Source organism: Talaromyces amestolkiae (assembly GCF_001896365.1).
Source record: "Talaromyces amestolkiae strain CIB chromosome Unknown scaffold7.1, whole genome shotgun sequence".
NCBI classification, from domain to species: Eukaryota; Fungi; Ascomycota; class Eurotiomycetes; order Eurotiales; family Trichocomaceae; genus Talaromyces; species Talaromyces amestolkiae.
Window position 1 is genome coordinate 452,403 of NW_024468043.1, and position 17,486 is coordinate 469,888.

A 17,486-nucleotide genomic window follows, 5' to 3' on the forward strand; every position below is an offset into this window, starting at 1 on the left:
TTTCCGTTTCATGTTCAGTGTGCAACTATGTTTGATGTCACTGCATGTTCCATTCCCAATTCACTGTGAGTTAGTATTCAGGATGAATTGTTGGCTAGATGGGAAACACTTTGACAACATAACTATTAATGCTTGCCTAGTCTAGTTAGGTTTACGTTTTAGTGTTGGCATCAGCTGGTGGTGAATTGCGCGTGTCTGGTAGAAACGACGTCAAATAATAGAGATTCAGATCTTATTTGCCTATCTGTTCGTCCAAGTCTGTTGGCTAAGCCCAGTTTCGATATACAGTGCTTAGTAACACCAACAAGAATTCCGATGTTACTCTATTTATCGCCTGGAGGACATAATAGTTCAGGAATCACTGCCACTGCTTGTTGCCAAACTGAGAAACCCAGGTCCCACCATCGCCGTTCTCAAGACTAGCATTCTCCATGACTTTCCTTACAAGTGCCACAGCGCTTTCAGGAGAGGCCAAACCGGTGAAGTGCGGTGCATAGCCCATAAGTTTCTGTATTTCGATTTCCATGTTTTTTTGTTCCTTATCAGAGACTAGAGAAGTTCAATCATTAGCTATGGGAAAGGATTTTAGATGTAGAGCCTCACGTTTCGTGCTACTGAAAGTATCCGTAGCACCTGGTGCAATGCTCATGAAGAGGATGCCCTTTTCTCGAAACTCGGCGCTGTACTTTGCAACTGCCATATTCAAGGCGGCCTTGCTTATAGAGTACGGGCCGGTTGTAGATAGATCATACTTGGCGGTGAGGTCTATGTCGGCACTCATAGAACCTAAAGCAATGACTTTTCTGACCTCGCCCTTCGAGATGAGAGGAATAAAAGCGTTGAAGAGTTGGATGTTCCCCACCACGTTGATTTGGAAACTTTCGTTCAAGTCCTGGGCATACTGTCCTGGCGATTCGATGCTGCAAACAATCATACATCAGCTAAGCTTGGATACTATTGGGGTTGTCAAGCGATATGAACACGACTCACAGATCGCCAATAGTGTACCAGCCGGCCTTGGTAGAGAAGTAAGCGGCGTTGGCGATAAGATAATCCAGCACTCCCCCTGTGATACTGGCAGTTTCTTCGGCGGCTTTCTACATAATTTTGTCCGCTTTAGCTTGTTTATGCATAGATGAATGCGCGAAAAAGAATTAGCCAAGATGACTGTAACTCACTTTCAACGAATCATGGTCTTTCAGGTCTGCCTTGATCAGATGGATATTGTCTCGGCGTAGCTCCTTTTGGACCTTCTCCTCAGTTGATTCCTTATCGCGCACCAAGCCGATTACAGTCGAATCTGGATCAGCTGAAAGCTGGCGAAGAAACTCGAACTAGGTATCACCATCAGCCAGGATGTCAAAAGGTCAGCATAGTTTTACGCACCCCAATCCCGCGAGAGGCCCCGGTAATGACGTAGGAAGGCATTATAGGATACAACGGAACAATAGAAGTTGCTAGTAAAAACAACTTAGCGGAGCTTTGTGTTTGAGAAAAGAAATGAGTACTTTCTGACACAATAAGTAATCCTTTGTTGAAACGATCCTTATTGCGAAGTGGCTGATCCAAGGCCCTTTATAGCCTGCCAAAAGCATGGTAGGCAACATTCAATAGACGCTACTGATTCCATGCGTTTCTACACTGTCGCGGATTGTTGCCATGCTTTTGAGTGGAGTTGTCAAAGGTAATTGCTTTACTGAATCATACCTTTAAGTACACCATACAAGATGACACTTATATCAAAACATTCGGAGATCGTATCCTTGCTTCCGTATAAGGCAAGCACTATTTTAGTGCATCCACTTTGAAATTCACTCCGATATTAACAAGCTCTTATTGTGACTAGAATGGCAAGAACCTATTGAGAATCACAAATCAACCTCCTATGGCAATGGGAATTTGTGCGCAAGTCAGTTAACAGACTAGTTCCTTATGCGGGTAGTCCGGAAGACACTGGATATATTAACCAATCTCAGCCCATACTTTTCGCAGATTACTTCCTTGCTTCCATATACAGATAATCACTAATTTAGCGCATCTTGATTCCACTAAGTAGCTACCTTTTGCAACCCCACTAAGTCATGCAAATGTTATCACTACGAATGAATTATGGATTTTTTCTTTCATACCACAAGAGAAAGGGAGCGTCCAAGCCAATAATTCCTATAGTGGACCGTGCTTTCTTCTCTTATCTTACAAGGAATGTCGCGAAATGGATGTTGGACGTGTAAAGGTTTGAGTTCATTTGGCAATGACCAAGCTTTCTCAATCATCTATGGCCTCAAGGAGAAGGGCTAATCCGCTACACCAGATCGAAAGATTCGATGTGATCGCGCACTTCCTGTCTGTAGAAAGTGCATCCAATCAAAGAAAAAATGTGGAGGTTATGAAATACGCCTCGTATGGCCATCTGCTCATGGGTCAAAACGCTTCGTTTGCCACAAGGTGCCATCCGAAATCGCCAAAGTTACACGAATTGAAGAATTCGCTTGGGTGAATGTCAACTTTCAAGATATCAAAGTGCATAATCGCCTCTCTGGCCTACTACACTTTCAAGGTTAGACAGGCTCCCAAACGCTCATCGAACGTTACTAGACACACATATTAGAAATTTTCATCCAGCCGTATCCTTCTGCCTCTATAGCTAGCTCGCCATCTTGGAGACCGTCGGTTTTTGGCACCGAAGAGAGTGATTTGCTGGAATATTGTAAGTCGAACTGAGTAAGAGATTTATACATATTGCTTATCAACACTGTATTCGAATACATGCTACCCCATACGATAACAATATGCTTGGACGACAATAATGACCTTGTTGAGAGCTTAGTACGGTTGTCATTTTCTGATAGCAGTGACTCCTCAAAAGCTGTGTTACATTCTATCCTGGCTATTGCTTCTTTGTCTCGTCGCGGTTTGCAGGTCGAGTCTCTCCGCTACTTTGGCAAAGCTCTTGGTGCTCTTCGGTCCTCTGCCAATAGGGGTATCAGCATTTCAGAAACTATGCAACATGTCGCAACTAATCTACTTCTCTGTGTCTTCGAGGTACTGCTCCAAGAAAACCTCCTAAAGAAATCTGCTAATAGCGCGTCCTTGTAAAAGATCGCAGGAAGTTCACAATATTCAGAAACCTGGCTAGGATATCTCAGCAACGCGAGAAAACTACTGGGTGATCGTGAGATAAAATTAGAAGAGCTACCCAGCGAATATCTAGCCGTGATCACTTGGTTTCATTACTACGATCTCATGGGACAATTTACACGTCGTCGCTGGCAATCCGGGCGAAATCCAGCAACGAAAAGCTCAGACATTGCAGGTCACATCGGCGCTGTATCTAGGATAGAGCCTTTCGAGGTAAGTGTTCTCTATTCTTTCGCAGATTTTATAGTGATCGTGTGACTAAACACATACTTATACCACGTCCTTCTAGAGAGTTTCCTCGTCACTGTTCCCACTCTGGATACTTCGCCTAGGGACAGAGATATTTGAATACGTGCTGCCGCCCTCTCATATGTATCACCACAGCAAAGAATACCAAGATCACGTATCACTTTTGAAGCTTGAACTTCAGAAACTCTCTTCTTATCTTCAGAGCTGCGAGTCACCGCCAGATAGGGTTCTATTCCCACTCGTTAGTCTCATATACCTTGAACGCGTCTCAAAAGACTTCTCTGGATCCTCCGACACAATCGAACAATGGACGGAATCGGCATTTCAGATACTCGACAAAGCCGGAAACTGTAAATATCCATTCTTGATGTTATTGCTGGGGATGGAAGCGCGGACTGATGACCGTCGAATGATTATGTTGAGGGTAATTCATGAAACCTCCAAAACCATGAATCCCAGAAACACAGATTTGCTTTTGCACGTCCTACACGCTGCATGGAATCAAGATGATTTGATGATCGATCAGGATCTTGACTACACCAACAAACTCAACATGATCTTCAGTTCATACAAGTACGTGCCCGCTTTTCTCTAAGCGGTATATGACGGTAGTTATCGGAGAAAGCTAAAATTGATGTGGTATCATGAATAGAGTGCGGCTTGTTGTCTCTCTGAGAAAAGTTTTTTCTTGCCCTAGATAGCTTAGTGATACAGCTGAATAATGGGTTTAGATAGCCTATCTTACCGAACAACATCTAAAAATTGATCTTGTCAGATGCGGTTTACGTAAAATTATAGATATTCGCGTTTCACTCTTTTCAAAGGCGATGACAGGGATGAACTGATTTGGCAAGAAACATTTTCATGGCCCAACTCTGTTAAACAGGAAGGATTTGTTCTCATCGAAACAGGTTATTTTGAGAAGACAGCGGTATCAAGAATAATAAAAATCAGTTCCTCCTAAGATTCATGGGGTATCCCCCTAATAAAACATGAAGTAAGATTATCTCAATGGAGTTATGGCGAATCAAAAATCAATATATCGAAGAATGTGCTCGTGCTATGGTTCCTCATCAAATGCGAATCCTGCGCTGTATGAAGCTGAAATAGAAAATCTGGAAGAACACCAACATTGCTACGATTTCGAGAAATGTACAAGCGCGTCCATGCTCTTCTATCCTTGATTATGTAGCCTCCTAGTTGGATGTGGGAAGCTGGATGAGCGAAAGGGGGAGTTTGGCGTATGTAGCAACTCCCTGAGTGAGAGCAGTGAGTTCGCCGACGGTTTGGGTGAGAGGAACGTTGCCTAATAGATATGACGTGAGTCAAGGTCTATATTATCCATACTTTGACAAAATTAACTCACTTTCGATTCCACTGCAAAGGTTGTTTGCCAATGGAAGAATGCTCTCAACGGTGCTCACAGGGTTCGAAAGGAGGCTGGTAATGTCACCAACAGCGGTAGAAACGATATCGCGCTGCTTCAAAGATCCGACCTCTACAAAATCGGTCGTTAAATCAAGTCTAAGTATGATAGGGGTGAGAAAAACGGAGGCACTTACCATTGACGGCAGGAGCGGCAACAGAGCCAACAGTGTTGACAGCGTATCCGGCAACCTCGGTAGCACCCTGCACAACATCACGCTTAGCAGGTGCACCGACGAGGGCTGTAATCAAAGTCTTGATTTGAGAAAGGTCGGCTTCCAGAGCGTTGAGGTCAAGGTCGGTCTCGACATTGTTGACAAGATTGCTGAGAGAAGGCTCAACGGTGTTGAGAAGAGAGTTCAGCTCATTCAAAGTAGAGTCAAGGGAAGAAGAAACAGTTCCACGAGGGATAGCGACAGCGCTGACGGCACCAGCGAGGGCGAAGGCAGCAGCAATTCCGGTGAACTTCATTTTGTTGGTGGATTGGGTTTTGAAAGAGTGACTGAGTTGGACAGTTGATTATAATAAAAAATGAGTGAATGAAAGACTGTAGACTTGTTGATGAAGAAACAGAGAAATAATAATACAATTCAAGAGATGTATTCATCTTTATATGCGTCTTCTCGAGTAGTCCTAACCCCTGTTTTCGATACTATCCATTGTAGGTACCTACTTGGCCATGTTTGACTCTCAACGATCGCCAATATCAATTGGCAAATGACAACTTGAAGTAATATTGATCGACATAAGAGAGAATTAATTGAAAGGGCTAATACTTGCGTGATATGAGGTTGAGCAAGCTGAGCAAACTAGCCTATAGGTAATAATTTAAGCTTCATGGTGCCTGGGGTTGGCCCTGTCGATCTCAGGCTCTGTCATTGACACTTTCGTGTCTAATCTATGAGTGTAATTCAAGTACCACCTTGCAAGTTATTCATATTTCTTCATTGATTGGAAGATTTAAACTGCACGATGCATGATGTAGATATTGCATGTGAAAAGTACATTCTCCAAGTAAAGGTCAGGGTATCCCCATTGGGTCATTGCGTAGAAGGAAAAACAGGAATGCAGTCAGACATAATTAGAGGGTTCTTTCCTGCATAGATCTGCTAGAAGAACAACGTCAGTGGCACGCCAATCGACGTATGAAGCTTTGCCGTTCACATTCAAATTTCAACTAATTTCTTACCAAAGGGACTATTGAAGTTTGACCTTATTTTCAGCATTATGGTCAGTATTACAATTACTCATCTCACCAATCACCGATCCAGAAGAAAGTCGTTAATCAAAGCATTTCTTTTGAGCAAACGGTGATCTTCCCCCGGCTTGCTGTATCTGGCATCGAATAAATATCCCAAGATAGTAATAGAGTTACAAATAGCGCCAAATTCTAGCACGGTCTTCGAGCCGTTTGCTGATCCATATTTCTCTCAAAATTCTGACCATTCCAGAAAGGAAAGGATGGTCGAGCACAGACAGGAMCCCGCCACGATCGTCGGGAACCCATTTCTTTTGACGGAACTTACGGATTAGTCTGGGGAATGACAGCATGGCTGATTTTCCACGTGTTGGGGGCATCTTGTATATGATTCATATCTAATATTTCTCCGGGTACAAAAACATGAATTGGAAAGAAACAAAACACGTTAATTCATCCTACTAATTTGACGCTGACTGCGTACCCGGGTAGGTAACTTAAAAAGTCATGTAAAAGGTCAAAGAACTTAATGATTTTCTGCTCCTACCATAATACCTCATAATTAACGCTTTGAAGACCTTATTATATGCATCCATGCCCGAAAACTTTGATCATCTACGTTCCTTTCAAAAGCTGTGCTAGATGAAACGCTCGTCATGCCCAACCGCGACAGATCCCAATTCAAGACAGAAGATCACCGGGATTTGCACTTGATAAAACCGACTAATAGGAAACCATAATAAAGTGTATCAATATATCAGGCTACTTCTGTTTCAGGTACGAATCTACACACGCTACCATTCTGGTAGTATGCTGGAGGTCTTAGTAGGGGTTATTAAACACTGAAGAACAGATCACTTCCTCTCCAGCACAGATTTGGTAGTTTCCACAAAATCAGACTTTCTCAGTCCAACTGCCTCATTGTCAAGTTTGTGAGTAGCAGAAAAGTCTGAACCAAGCCCGGCCTTGAAAACAGATGCAAAAATCAGGTCTAATGCACCAGCGAAATCACCATTACCAATTTTGTCAAGCCCATCTTTCTTTAGACCGTCTGTTGTGCGATGTGCGATGGTCCAATCTTCGCGGGTGGTCTTGGTTGCCTTGAGCAATGCTTCGAAAATATCGTTCTGGCTGATGGTAAAATCCGAAACGTAGACATATCTGTTTTTGAAGTCGTCCGGTCTCGTGAGAATCCCGCTCACTATGGTTCCTAGAGAACCAATGTTGATAGAATCGAATTTGGTTTCGCCATTGTCGTACAGTGTTGCAGCTCGTTTTTCGGGGTCGAAGCCGAATACATTCCTTTCCATTCCCTGGTGACAGTTAGTATACTCCATTAATGATTCGGCACTGAAAGAGACTATCTGTGTTTCTTACCCAGTCGAAAAAAGGACCGTTGATGACAGCGGTGAAGCTAGTAGCAGTGTTCTTCGAAACGACGCTCTCAATATGTTTTACAGCGTCCACTTTCCCTTGGTAAAGGAAGCAAGCTTCCACAATCTTGGGGTTGGTAACATCCTATATCTGTAAGTTAAGTAGTCCGTGAGAAATTTTGAACGGATTTTAAATGGTTATACTAACACTTCCGAAGTCACTAGGAATCACTCTTTTGACTCCAACAGCGGCGGCAACATCGACCAACCGACTTTGCAGCTCAAGCGTTGTCGGATTCACATCCAAGCAAATAACAAGGGCATCCTGTCCTTCAAGTGAGCTCTTAAGAAATGAGTCGTCGCCAAAGTCACCTCGGACGACGCTAAGAGAGGCGTGGCCTTCTTGTCCGATTTTGGACCTGGACTCTGTGCGGACAAGAGCTATGACTTTGAAGCCGGTTGGAGAGGAAAGAAGACCATTCAAAACAGCCGAGCCCACACTTCCGCTTGCCTATCAATTATGCCTTAGAGTAAGTATTTTCAACGCGGTTGGGTATGGGGAGGTGAGAACGCACTCCGACAAGAACAACGTTCTTATACGAGGACATTTTGAGATCTGTTTCAGGGCGTCTGATCTATACTCCAGATAATTTGTAATTTAATTTGCTGATTCTTTCTTGTATTGCTTTTTAAAAGTGATGGGCCTTGAAGTGAGTAGGAAACATTGTATTTATCATTGAATCCTGATAGAGATGACTGGCACTCATCGGATGATTTCCGCTATCATTTCTAGATTTCTAATAGGAACACATAAGCAGACTCGAATATTTCAAATAAGTTTCCGCGATGACGAATAATCTCACCTCGGTGGAATCCATAGATATTTTTCCTGTGACACTGTTGAAAAAGATATCGCGCTAGCGGACGCTAGCGGACATTTCTTCATACAAAATTCCGCCCTCCAGATTACCGTAAAGAAATCTCCTCATGTTTCAAATTACACATTCTATGTTCCTATGTAGTGTCAACAAGGCTGCTTTTAGCCAGCGTGGACATTTGGGGGTGCATGCAAGAATGATGGCTATTGAATTTGAACTTTCACCATTATATTTATCATGGTTGTAATATGACTGCTTTATGTGTAAATAACTATACCTCTATGTAAGTCAGAAATGAGGCTGGACTTGCACACAGTGAGAAGGGAGTGACGATGATCGACGAGGTTTAATTTCAAGCAATTCTGGAGCGCGCTGCCCAGTGTATCAACGAGAGTTTCATCTGCGGCATCTTCAACTCCAAGGATTTCCAGAATTACATCCACTACCAATCATATAGCAAAGTTGAGCAGACCCAAAGATCAGCCCATAACAGAGATCCGCCAACAGATTCTATCTGTCTATTTGGCTTTGCTATATCATTGGTAGTGGATGTAATCCTTGAAACCCTTGGAGCCAAAGGCCCGGAGATGAACAAGTATATAGAAAGCGAAACAGAAAAAGCACAACTAAAACGAATCATGGAGACATAGTCTAAACACATAGAAGAGGAGTATAGCACTATCATTGATGGATCCTTAAGCAAGGTAATCCATTCCTAAAGCATATCGACGTCCTGAAGAACGAGGATCCAAGTAGGGTATTTCGCCGACACCACAAACCCGGTTACCGATGCGCTTCCCACCCTTAATACCGCCGTAGTCGTAGGTAGCGCTCTGCGAGCAAAACAGCCAATTAGCCATAAATATACTATAATGGTAGGTTTGGTAAATGCCTATGCAACTTACGTGGTAGACAGCTCGGTTGTCCCAGATCACGAGGTCATCCTGCTCCCAGCGCACCCTCGCCTGCAACTGATGGTTCTCTGTGATAAGTCTCTGCACAAATTCCTTCATTATGCGATTCTCAACATCTCCCAGACCCTCAAATTCCTCCAGGTGATGTCCGAACGCAAACAGCGACTTCCACCCAGTAACGGGGTTGGTGCGGACACATGGGTGAGAAGCCCTCAACTCTGGCCCTTGATTCTCAGGTGCACCACGTGTGCCTTTCCACATGTGATTGATAATGTTTTCAGGCTTGTGGTCCCAGGGCATAAACGTAGCGTTGAGACTCTCAAGGAACTTCTTCATCGGAGGGCTTAGTAAATCATACGCCTCATACGCGCTGGCAAACATAGTGTCGCCGCCGGACCCTTCGACAGGAACCTTGACCATGTGCAGAAGCGTATAGTCAGGTGGTACATGTTCGAAGCTACCATCTGTGTGCCATCCATCGGCACGGCTCTGATTGCGCTCGCTGCCCTTGGAATAACCACCTTCGCGGATGTACAGTTTATTCTTGGTGTTACGCGAAGGAGACATGACTTCAGGGTCGATTGAACCGTCCGCCAACTCCATCTGGTTAACTGGGTGGATATAAAGGCTCGAGGTGTATGGGCGTGTAGTCAGTTGTCCAAGGCGGTGGCATAGTAACTTCTCATCGGCAATACTTAGATTGGACTGGTGACGGAAGATGCAGAATCCGCGTTGCGAGACCATTACGGCAAGGTCGCGTAGGAGTTCATCAGCGTTGGGAGCATGCAGCATGTCCGCAACGTTGGCATCAGGGAACTCAGTACCTATCACTGGGGTGATCTCTTTGTGTGCATAACCATCTAGCGCTCCAGATAGCTTGAGTGGGACCGTCTTCACTGGAGCAGTGAGCCTCAGAGAAGCAGCCCCATTTTCATTGGCCTGGCCATTGACGTTTGTCTTGGTCTCCGTGACGGTGATAGACATGTTTGAGAACAAACTTAGAAAGATGAGATGTGGTGCAATAGGATGTCATACAATCAGATAGAAAGGTTTAGAAAAGCTGCTGATGAACTTGTCCCACAGATACTTCAAAAGCGCAGAAACATCACCCCTTTTATAACCCTGCCCACAGAATGTCAAATCACCTTTCCGACTTTCCCCTTATCTCATGAATCTGAAAATTGAACTCGCCACCCAAAATTCCCTCTACCCCCTTGTTCATAACCAGGATACATACGTGATGATTGTCATAGTATGCATCCGGGATTCCAAATCAGGCTGCACACTCAAGGTTGAAACTGGTTGAGAAATAATATACACGGTTTGATCATTCGATGTTGGACACAGGGATTATGATAATCTGCAGCGCAGTACATATGCCCAGGTGCTAAAGTACTTTGTGTTGTATTCGATTATGTTGGTGTAGCAAGGATGTAGATAGTGTATTGGTTGATGCCTCAGCTCCTTTCATTGTTTTTTTCTTCTTCAAAGTCGTTTTGTAGCTACTAAACAGAACATTGACTTGAGACAAATAGGATATCGAAAGCCGGTATCATGTTTGTCCAGTTTATGAAGACCACGAACTATATAGCATAGTGGAGGCGAAAGTTGAATGACAAATCGTGAATGGAGTTCGTGCCAGCCGCAAAGATATTGTCACGGAAGCCACAGACCCAAACTTGAGACCAAGAATATATGGAAATACCATTGGACGGGGCAGTCTGAACAACTTGAGATACGTACCGAACCCTTGTTATAACCAAGAAATACTTTATCCATTTCCGTAATTCTCTACAGATCAACCGATTTACCCGGTAGCCAAGCCTACGTTGCTGAGGTGTAAATCATGTTGTCATTGGGGGTCTGTATGAGGCACCAACATTGGCATGAGAATAGATCCAATGACGAGGCTCAAGTTTATCTTTTGTTATATGCATATGCGTTACATTGTACGAAAAGTATCATGCATTATCTCGACGGTTTAATAAGAGGATAGCAGAGGTGGTTCGTATTTTCCAATAGATTTAATTTATTTTAATAATTCAGTGACCCTATTATTAGTTTGTCTACATAACGAGGTGGGATGAATAGTATGCAAAATTAGCAGGTTGAAAACTACCTCCTGTCGGTAGAGTATATACCGTTCGGCTCAAAATGAAGGATATGGAATATGCATACCCACCTCTCTGTGGGCCCTGTCCTTCAACATAGTTATCCATTACGCAAAATGAGGGAAGATGGATAGCTTCACAATCTCTTCTCCTCCCGAGCATAGCTATTTAGGAATCTTGATGCTATTCAAATTTGCCTTATTGACTGATAACTTCAGAGATAGCTTCAGATCTGATCAACTCACCGATGCGAATTCCATACAATGGGCGCACACACGAGGCGGAAATCGTGCGTCAAAATATGCAATGTGCCGACCCTAATGCTTAGCCAGCGTCCAATAGTTTCCCACGCCCTAATTTAGTAAGTATTCTAGGTCGACGGGGCTACACGGATGCATCTTCGTGTTCTTTATCAGATTCGGGGATTTTTCCGATATCGCACATTGTCCACCCTTGCTGCGAGTGCTTTTAGTTGCGATCGTTCCCATCCCTTGTTGTCTTGGTTAACAGCGCATTTTTTATGTATCTTCTCATCATGGCACCTGACACAAATTCAAGCCATACCACTGACTCAGGTCCGGGAGGGGTCGGCGACGTCGAACTGGCGGAGCATCCCATAGCCCAAGACACAACCCCGCATAGTGCTGTCTCCGGCATCCAGCAATTCACAGACCATCAGTCTCGAGCGCTTCCTCACTCGCGCCTGATGGTCGTCTTCCCTGTTCTGGCCTTGGCACAATTCACGGCATACCTAGATCAGACTTCCATCTCAAGTGCCGTTCCAGCCATCGGTGACGCACTAGGGCTGGGAGCCTCTCTGCCATGGGTTGCGACCGCCTATCTGCTTGCCACAACGGCTGTACAGCTGGCCAACGGGCGGCTTAGCGATATATTTGGCCGCAAGCGACTACTGATCACAAGCCTAGTGGTTCTCGCGGTCGGAAATCTGGTGGCTGGGTTTGCTACCAGTCCGGGTATGCTGTTTGCGTTTCGAGCAGTCAGTGGCCTCGGTGGTGGGGCGATGTAATTCAGACTTGATGTATCTTTAGGCCTTGAAAGCTGACTAGTATCCCAGCACTGCTCTGGTCATGATAATTGCCAGCGATATTACGACATTGCAACAGCGCGGCAAGTACAATGGTTTTATCGGCGCCGCTGTAGCTTGTGGCAGTGGAATGGGGCCGTTGATTGGAGGTGCCATCACCTCACATGTTTCATGGAGATGGACGTAAGTTTTCAGTTGTTGAATTTTGACTCTTGTTGATGGCATTTCTGATTGCTGCAGCCTCTGGTACGATGTACCATGGCTTCTTTTTCTCATTATGCTTCTATACATCGTGCTGCCTAGTGGCCCGAAGGGAGTCAACATACAGTTGAAGATGAAAATGATCGATTGGGTTGGACTCTTCTTCAGCATTGCAGCCATTGTTCTCCTTATGGTACGTATCGACATCCTCTGATTACCCCGGTACATACGTGCGGACCCTGACTTGTTACACACTTTAAAAGATTCCTCTATCTCGCGGTGGTTCTACAATCTCCTGGAGTAGCGCTCAATCAATCGCCATGCTCGTGGTGGGAGTATTTGTGGTTCTTGTCTTCCTCGCTGTAGAGGGTAAATTTGCATCTCTGCCCATTATGCCACGTAAGTCCTTTCATCTCCACTTTGGCAAATCACTAAGATCGCTTCCTCAGTACATCTATTCACTGCTGATTTCTCTTGCAATATTTTGCTCATACAAAACATTTTGTACGGGTTCGTATTTTGGGGGAACCTTTTCTACATACCTATTTACCTGCAAAATGTTCGTGGATACTCTCCTATTCTGGCCGGAGCCATAATCATGCCAATGGTCGGCACCCAGGGTATTGGATCTATCATATCTGGGCTTATTATTTCCCGCACGGGACACTACAACCATGTTATGATCACCTCGCAGTTTCTATGGATGGCCGGACTGATTGGTCAAGTATTCTACACTGCCACGACCCCGATATGGGTAATTTGCTTTGTAGGCTTTTTTCAAGGTTTGGGAACCGGTGGCTGCTTTCAGCCAAGTCTCGTTGCTATTCTAGCGCACAGCAGACGAGCTGATCGTGCTGTTCTAAACTCGCTACGAAATTTCCTCAGAACACTGGGTGGCACATTGGGATTGACGGTCTCTGGAGCCATTCTTGACAATGTGCTGCAGTCGCGGCTGAAAGGTGTGGTCAGCGGTGGCATCGCTACGCAGCTGGCTTCTTCCGCACATTCACTCGGTAGTTTGGGCTTGACTGTGGAGCAGAGGGCGGCTGTGCTAGATGCATACATGCATGGTATTCATATAATACTCATCTTGTATGCGCCACTTATTGGAATATGTGGTTTCGGTGCCCTGCTTGTTAGAGATCAAGGTCTAGAAGAGAAAGACACTAGCACGACGCTGCAGGTGCGGTCCGAGAAGGCACACAATGCAACAGGGGTTTCTTCCCCATCTGCAACACTCCATGTTGGTGAAGCAGCTGCAGGCTCAAAATAGATTGACTTTGTCTGCTGAATACCGTGATACTTGTTATCTCTTCACTTCCAAATCTCATTGTTCTAAATACCATTCTCGATTCACCATGTACCTGAGATCTTATGCAGACGTTGATCTATATATATAGGCACATTGTGTATTATTTACGAGTCTGTGGAGGATATGGCGCACTTCACAAGATCGATCCTGTCAGATCTTGTATATATCGGTCTAGATCTCACATCAGTGTTTTTGTACGACCCAGATGCCAGAAAGAGATATTAAAATGACGTACCAGCAAGGCCCCAAAGATGACTCTTCTTCTCTAACGACCTTTTTAAAATAAAAGATCCTTCCGAATAGTCAGTTGTGGTTGCATGGACTAATTCCCTCTGCCTGGATATAGCCACCAAGGAATGGTGACCTGAAATGACGCTGGTAATGGGGACTATGCCATTGGCGAAGTTTGTGTCTTGGTCCTCCAGATAATTTCGTGCAATGTCAATTGTGATTTTGAGATGTGTTGAGATTCCTTGTAGGCATGACTGGACAGCTTCTTCATTTCTGGTGACATGGGTCAACCTTGCAAATTCGACTTCGACGGCCGTTCTTTGCTCAATTTAGTAATTTGATTCACTGGTATTTTCCATAGCAAAGTAATTGTTATACTCACACGAGTAGGATTGCAATAGCACTGCAGAACGGTCTCCAGGATCCCGGTGCTCTTTCAAACATATTTCTAAGTTGTGTAATTATCTGGCTGTTCAGATTCTCTAAATCAGACTCTGAAGATCCGTTCGAAGTATTAATGCAGCTTATAATTCTTCCAGCAAGGTATGCGGCGTGTACTTCTTCGGTGAAATAGTCATATGGTTGAACCTCTGCCTCATTATTCGACGAAGTTCGCAAGCAATGTATCCTTGGATAGTCTTCAAAGTCTCGTGGTTGTTCTATTAGCAGAGGCAGATTTTCTGGCAATGAAGCTAGCGCAAGGATTCTGCTAGAGTCAACGGAGCGGTCCTAGATATAATATGGGAGGAGCAGGCTTACCGATCTAGCAAGAATATAGCCCACCAAACGGCTTTCGCCTCATGACTACTTACTCCAGCATCTTTATCATCATGAGATTCCGGAATATGGGCTGCGCGAGCCAAGCCTGTTGTTGTTGATAGAGTGATATAAGCATCCGAAAGCAAGCCAGCGCCAATTTGGAACACTGCCAGCAACAAACCGCATTGAATAGTATAGAGGGATAATTTCCTAGTCAACTGCAGGGAAGCAAAAGTTTTCTGTGACTGAGAATAGAGTTTTTGCATGTAAGGCCGTTCTCGAATTTCAGTTGAAGATGGCTGCGTGGCTAGGTGAACGCATAAAAGTAGACCAGCAAGCTCTGCGTCTGCTCCTTCCAACATGAGGCAATTTTCTATGTATTTGTTCTTTCTTTGGATGTCAATTACCGGCAACCAGTGATGAATATACTTGATATATCGTTCCATGACGTGAGTCGGGCTGGTGGAGTGCTCTTCCAAAATCCCTCGTACTTGATTTGTGATAGATTCGTCTGTGCTTTCCGACTCGTCCGAGATGTTGGGGTAAGTCGGAGAAACTGCAGACATCGTACGAAGATTGAGATAACAACATCGCTGTCGGTTCCTATATCATATATAAGCAACTGTTGTGAAGAATGGGTCTGATGACATACTTTGAGCACCGGTCACAGGCCGGCAGCTTTTTGTCACATTTTCGCTTTTTACTATGGCAAGCTGTGCAGGACGTAGGGGCGGTTGGCGAACGGGTCTTTTGCCTTTTAATATCACGAAATGTGTCATCCATCTTCTTCTAAACAGTGTAGTTAGACAATATCAGCTATGCGAGATTGCGGAGMAAGCCACAATCACTGTGGTATTTCGTAAAATTTTGATTTGTTGTTGTTGGTTGAGGTTGCAAATTATGGCGCTGGCAGAAGTTAAATATTTAGCCGTGCCATTAGCTCGCAAATTTGAACCAATTAACGGCTTCCTTTTCCACTGGAGGTATTTGCGAGGTCCGCACCATTCGTCGAAGCAAATCGGACTCTGTTCAGCAGTTGTTCATGGATAATAGGATTAGTTTATATTAACTAAAATTGGTTCACTAATCTCTCAATTTCAAGATCCCCTGCTACGAAACGATACTATATCGGTCATTCTCCTCCTTTTTCATGTAACGCGAAAGCTATGATGACCTGTGGTAATTACTTATGGGTACCATTATTGTCAAAAGTAAGAATTAAAATCTTGATCTCGTAGTTACTGAAGTCGCGATTGTATCAGTACGTATCTTGTTTATCTCATTCTGTCAACAGTAGCAGGTTCTGTAGATCGAGGGCTTGCTACACCACGTGATCTTGATCGTCGAGATGTAAATACTCGAGATTTGGTGCGCAGCTACATAGCAATGATGATTCCCACTTTGTCTAAAATATTGATGGTCAAATATTCAGATTTTGTAGTGGATATTTGTAGTAATGCGATAAACACTTGTTGGCAGCATACCCCTACACGGATCTACGTGTTCAGCTTATTTAAAAACCAGCAGTGGGCTGTCTAGCAGCATTACCGCATGCCGAGTATAATGCTTCTCATAGCGTGCAGGCCTGGATGAAAACATTACAATTCCCTGAACGCCACTTATCAGAATCAGACAGCTAGGGACCATGGTACTACTAACGTGCCTAAAAGTGAGAACCTTGGAGGCTACCGCAAGTAGTATAAAAAGTACAACGCCCAGTAACTTACGCTCACCTATATTCATACAATAATCATACACCGACTGTGAATCCGTCCGCTCCCAAAAGGCCACGTCCAAACTGATATATTGACATGCTTTTAGAATCAGCGATGGTTCCCTCGCGCATCCGGCGATTGTCGGCTATAGAGAAAGCATGTCTATCTCATATTGAGCGATTTTATAATTAATCGGCAACAAGATTTAGAGTGGTTCAATACCCTATTCAGAGTATTCTTAATACGAACGCAGATATAGTTGCGAGGGGTTTGACCTGAGAAGCGTCATGATCGAATCAATTTACCCCGAGCACCGTTTACACCGATCTTGGAATAAGCGAAGAACGATGATTCGATGTGACCAATGTACTCGATTTGACATTGATGTCAAAGAAGCTGATGTTGAAAGACATGCGGGTTCCAAGAATGATCAGACGCCATGCGCGGAACACGGCGAGAAAAATGATCCTCGATTTCGAATTGCATGCTCAGAGACCATGTCTTCGGGAATGGGCCTATTCAAGAAGGTAGATAATGCAAGGCCTGGTTTGGGAATGAAGATGTCTATAGGATCCTTGTCACTAGTCTATGTGGGGCTGGGGATGCAAAGAAACGATATCGACTCGATCTTCGGACAATGATTCTTCGTTACTTTATTTTCCGAGCGATTGCGATGCATGAATAATGATACGAAGTCAAGGAAAAGAAAGCAGCACTTTGAGGTGTATTTCGTCGAGGTGATATCTATGGATTCGTCCACATTTCTTCTGCGACTGAGGCGAAATGTTGGATGCCCCTTTGTGGCTGTCTCAAATAAAGCACGTCAATAGTCGCAAGCAGTCCAATGACTCGAAATAAATGAAATATCGCATTCACATGTCAATAAGCATGCATCTTCAGCGCTGCGGACGGTCATGCTAATCTGATTAGATTTTAT

General features: G+C 44.2%; 5 protein-coding genes across 5 annotated transcripts; 1 reads left to right on the forward strand and 4 right to left on the reverse strand.

The window, feature by feature from the left end:
• Window positions 1–358: 358 nt before the first annotated feature.
• On the reverse strand, window positions 359–1,428 carry BHQ10_004204 (uncharacterized protein; the record flags this gene model as incomplete). The annotated part of the gene is made up of 5 exons (XM_040876545.1): window positions 359–549; window positions 604–920; window positions 991–1,097; window positions 1,179–1,334; window positions 1,387–1,428. The coding sequence occupies 5 exons, from the start codon at window positions 1,426–1,428 to the stop codon at window positions 359–361; spliced, it is 813 nt and encodes a 270-aa protein (XP_040732708.1).
• Window positions 1,429–4,583: 3,155 nt separating this feature from the next.
• On the reverse strand, window positions 4,584–5,283 carry BHQ10_004205 (uncharacterized protein; the record flags this gene model as incomplete). The annotated part of the gene is made up of 3 exons (XM_040876546.1): window positions 4,584–4,693; window positions 4,754–4,885; window positions 4,950–5,283. The coding sequence occupies 3 exons, from the start codon at window positions 5,281–5,283 to the stop codon at window positions 4,584–4,586; spliced, it is 576 nt and encodes a 191-aa protein (XP_040732709.1).
• A 1,581-nt stretch (window positions 5,284–6,864) lies between these two features.
• BHQ10_004206 (uncharacterized protein) lies at window positions 6,865–7,991 on the reverse strand (the record flags this gene model as incomplete). The annotated part of the gene is made up of 4 exons (XM_040876547.1): window positions 6,865–7,323; window positions 7,388–7,528; window positions 7,592–7,894; window positions 7,959–7,991. 4 exons carry the CDS (start codon window positions 7,989–7,991, stop codon window positions 6,865–6,867), a joined length of 936 nt encoding a protein of 311 aa, XP_040732710.1.
• A 965-nt stretch (window positions 7,992–8,956) lies between these two features.
• Window positions 8,957–10,159, reverse strand: BHQ10_004207 (uncharacterized protein; the record flags this gene model as incomplete). Its single annotated transcript, XM_040876548.1, has 2 exons — window positions 8,957–9,094; window positions 9,167–10,159. 2 exons carry the CDS (start codon window positions 10,157–10,159, stop codon window positions 8,957–8,959), a joined length of 1,131 nt encoding a protein of 376 aa, XP_040732711.1.
• A 1,662-nt stretch (window positions 10,160–11,821) lies between these two features.
• Window positions 11,822–13,805, forward strand: BHQ10_004208 (uncharacterized protein; the record flags this gene model as incomplete). Its single annotated transcript, XM_040876549.1, has 5 exons — window positions 11,822–12,309; window positions 12,362–12,514; window positions 12,572–12,725; window positions 12,796–12,931; window positions 12,982–13,805. 5 exons carry the CDS (start codon window positions 11,822–11,824, stop codon window positions 13,803–13,805), a joined length of 1,755 nt encoding a protein of 584 aa, XP_040732712.1.
• Window positions 13,806–17,486: the final 3,681 nt, after the last annotated feature.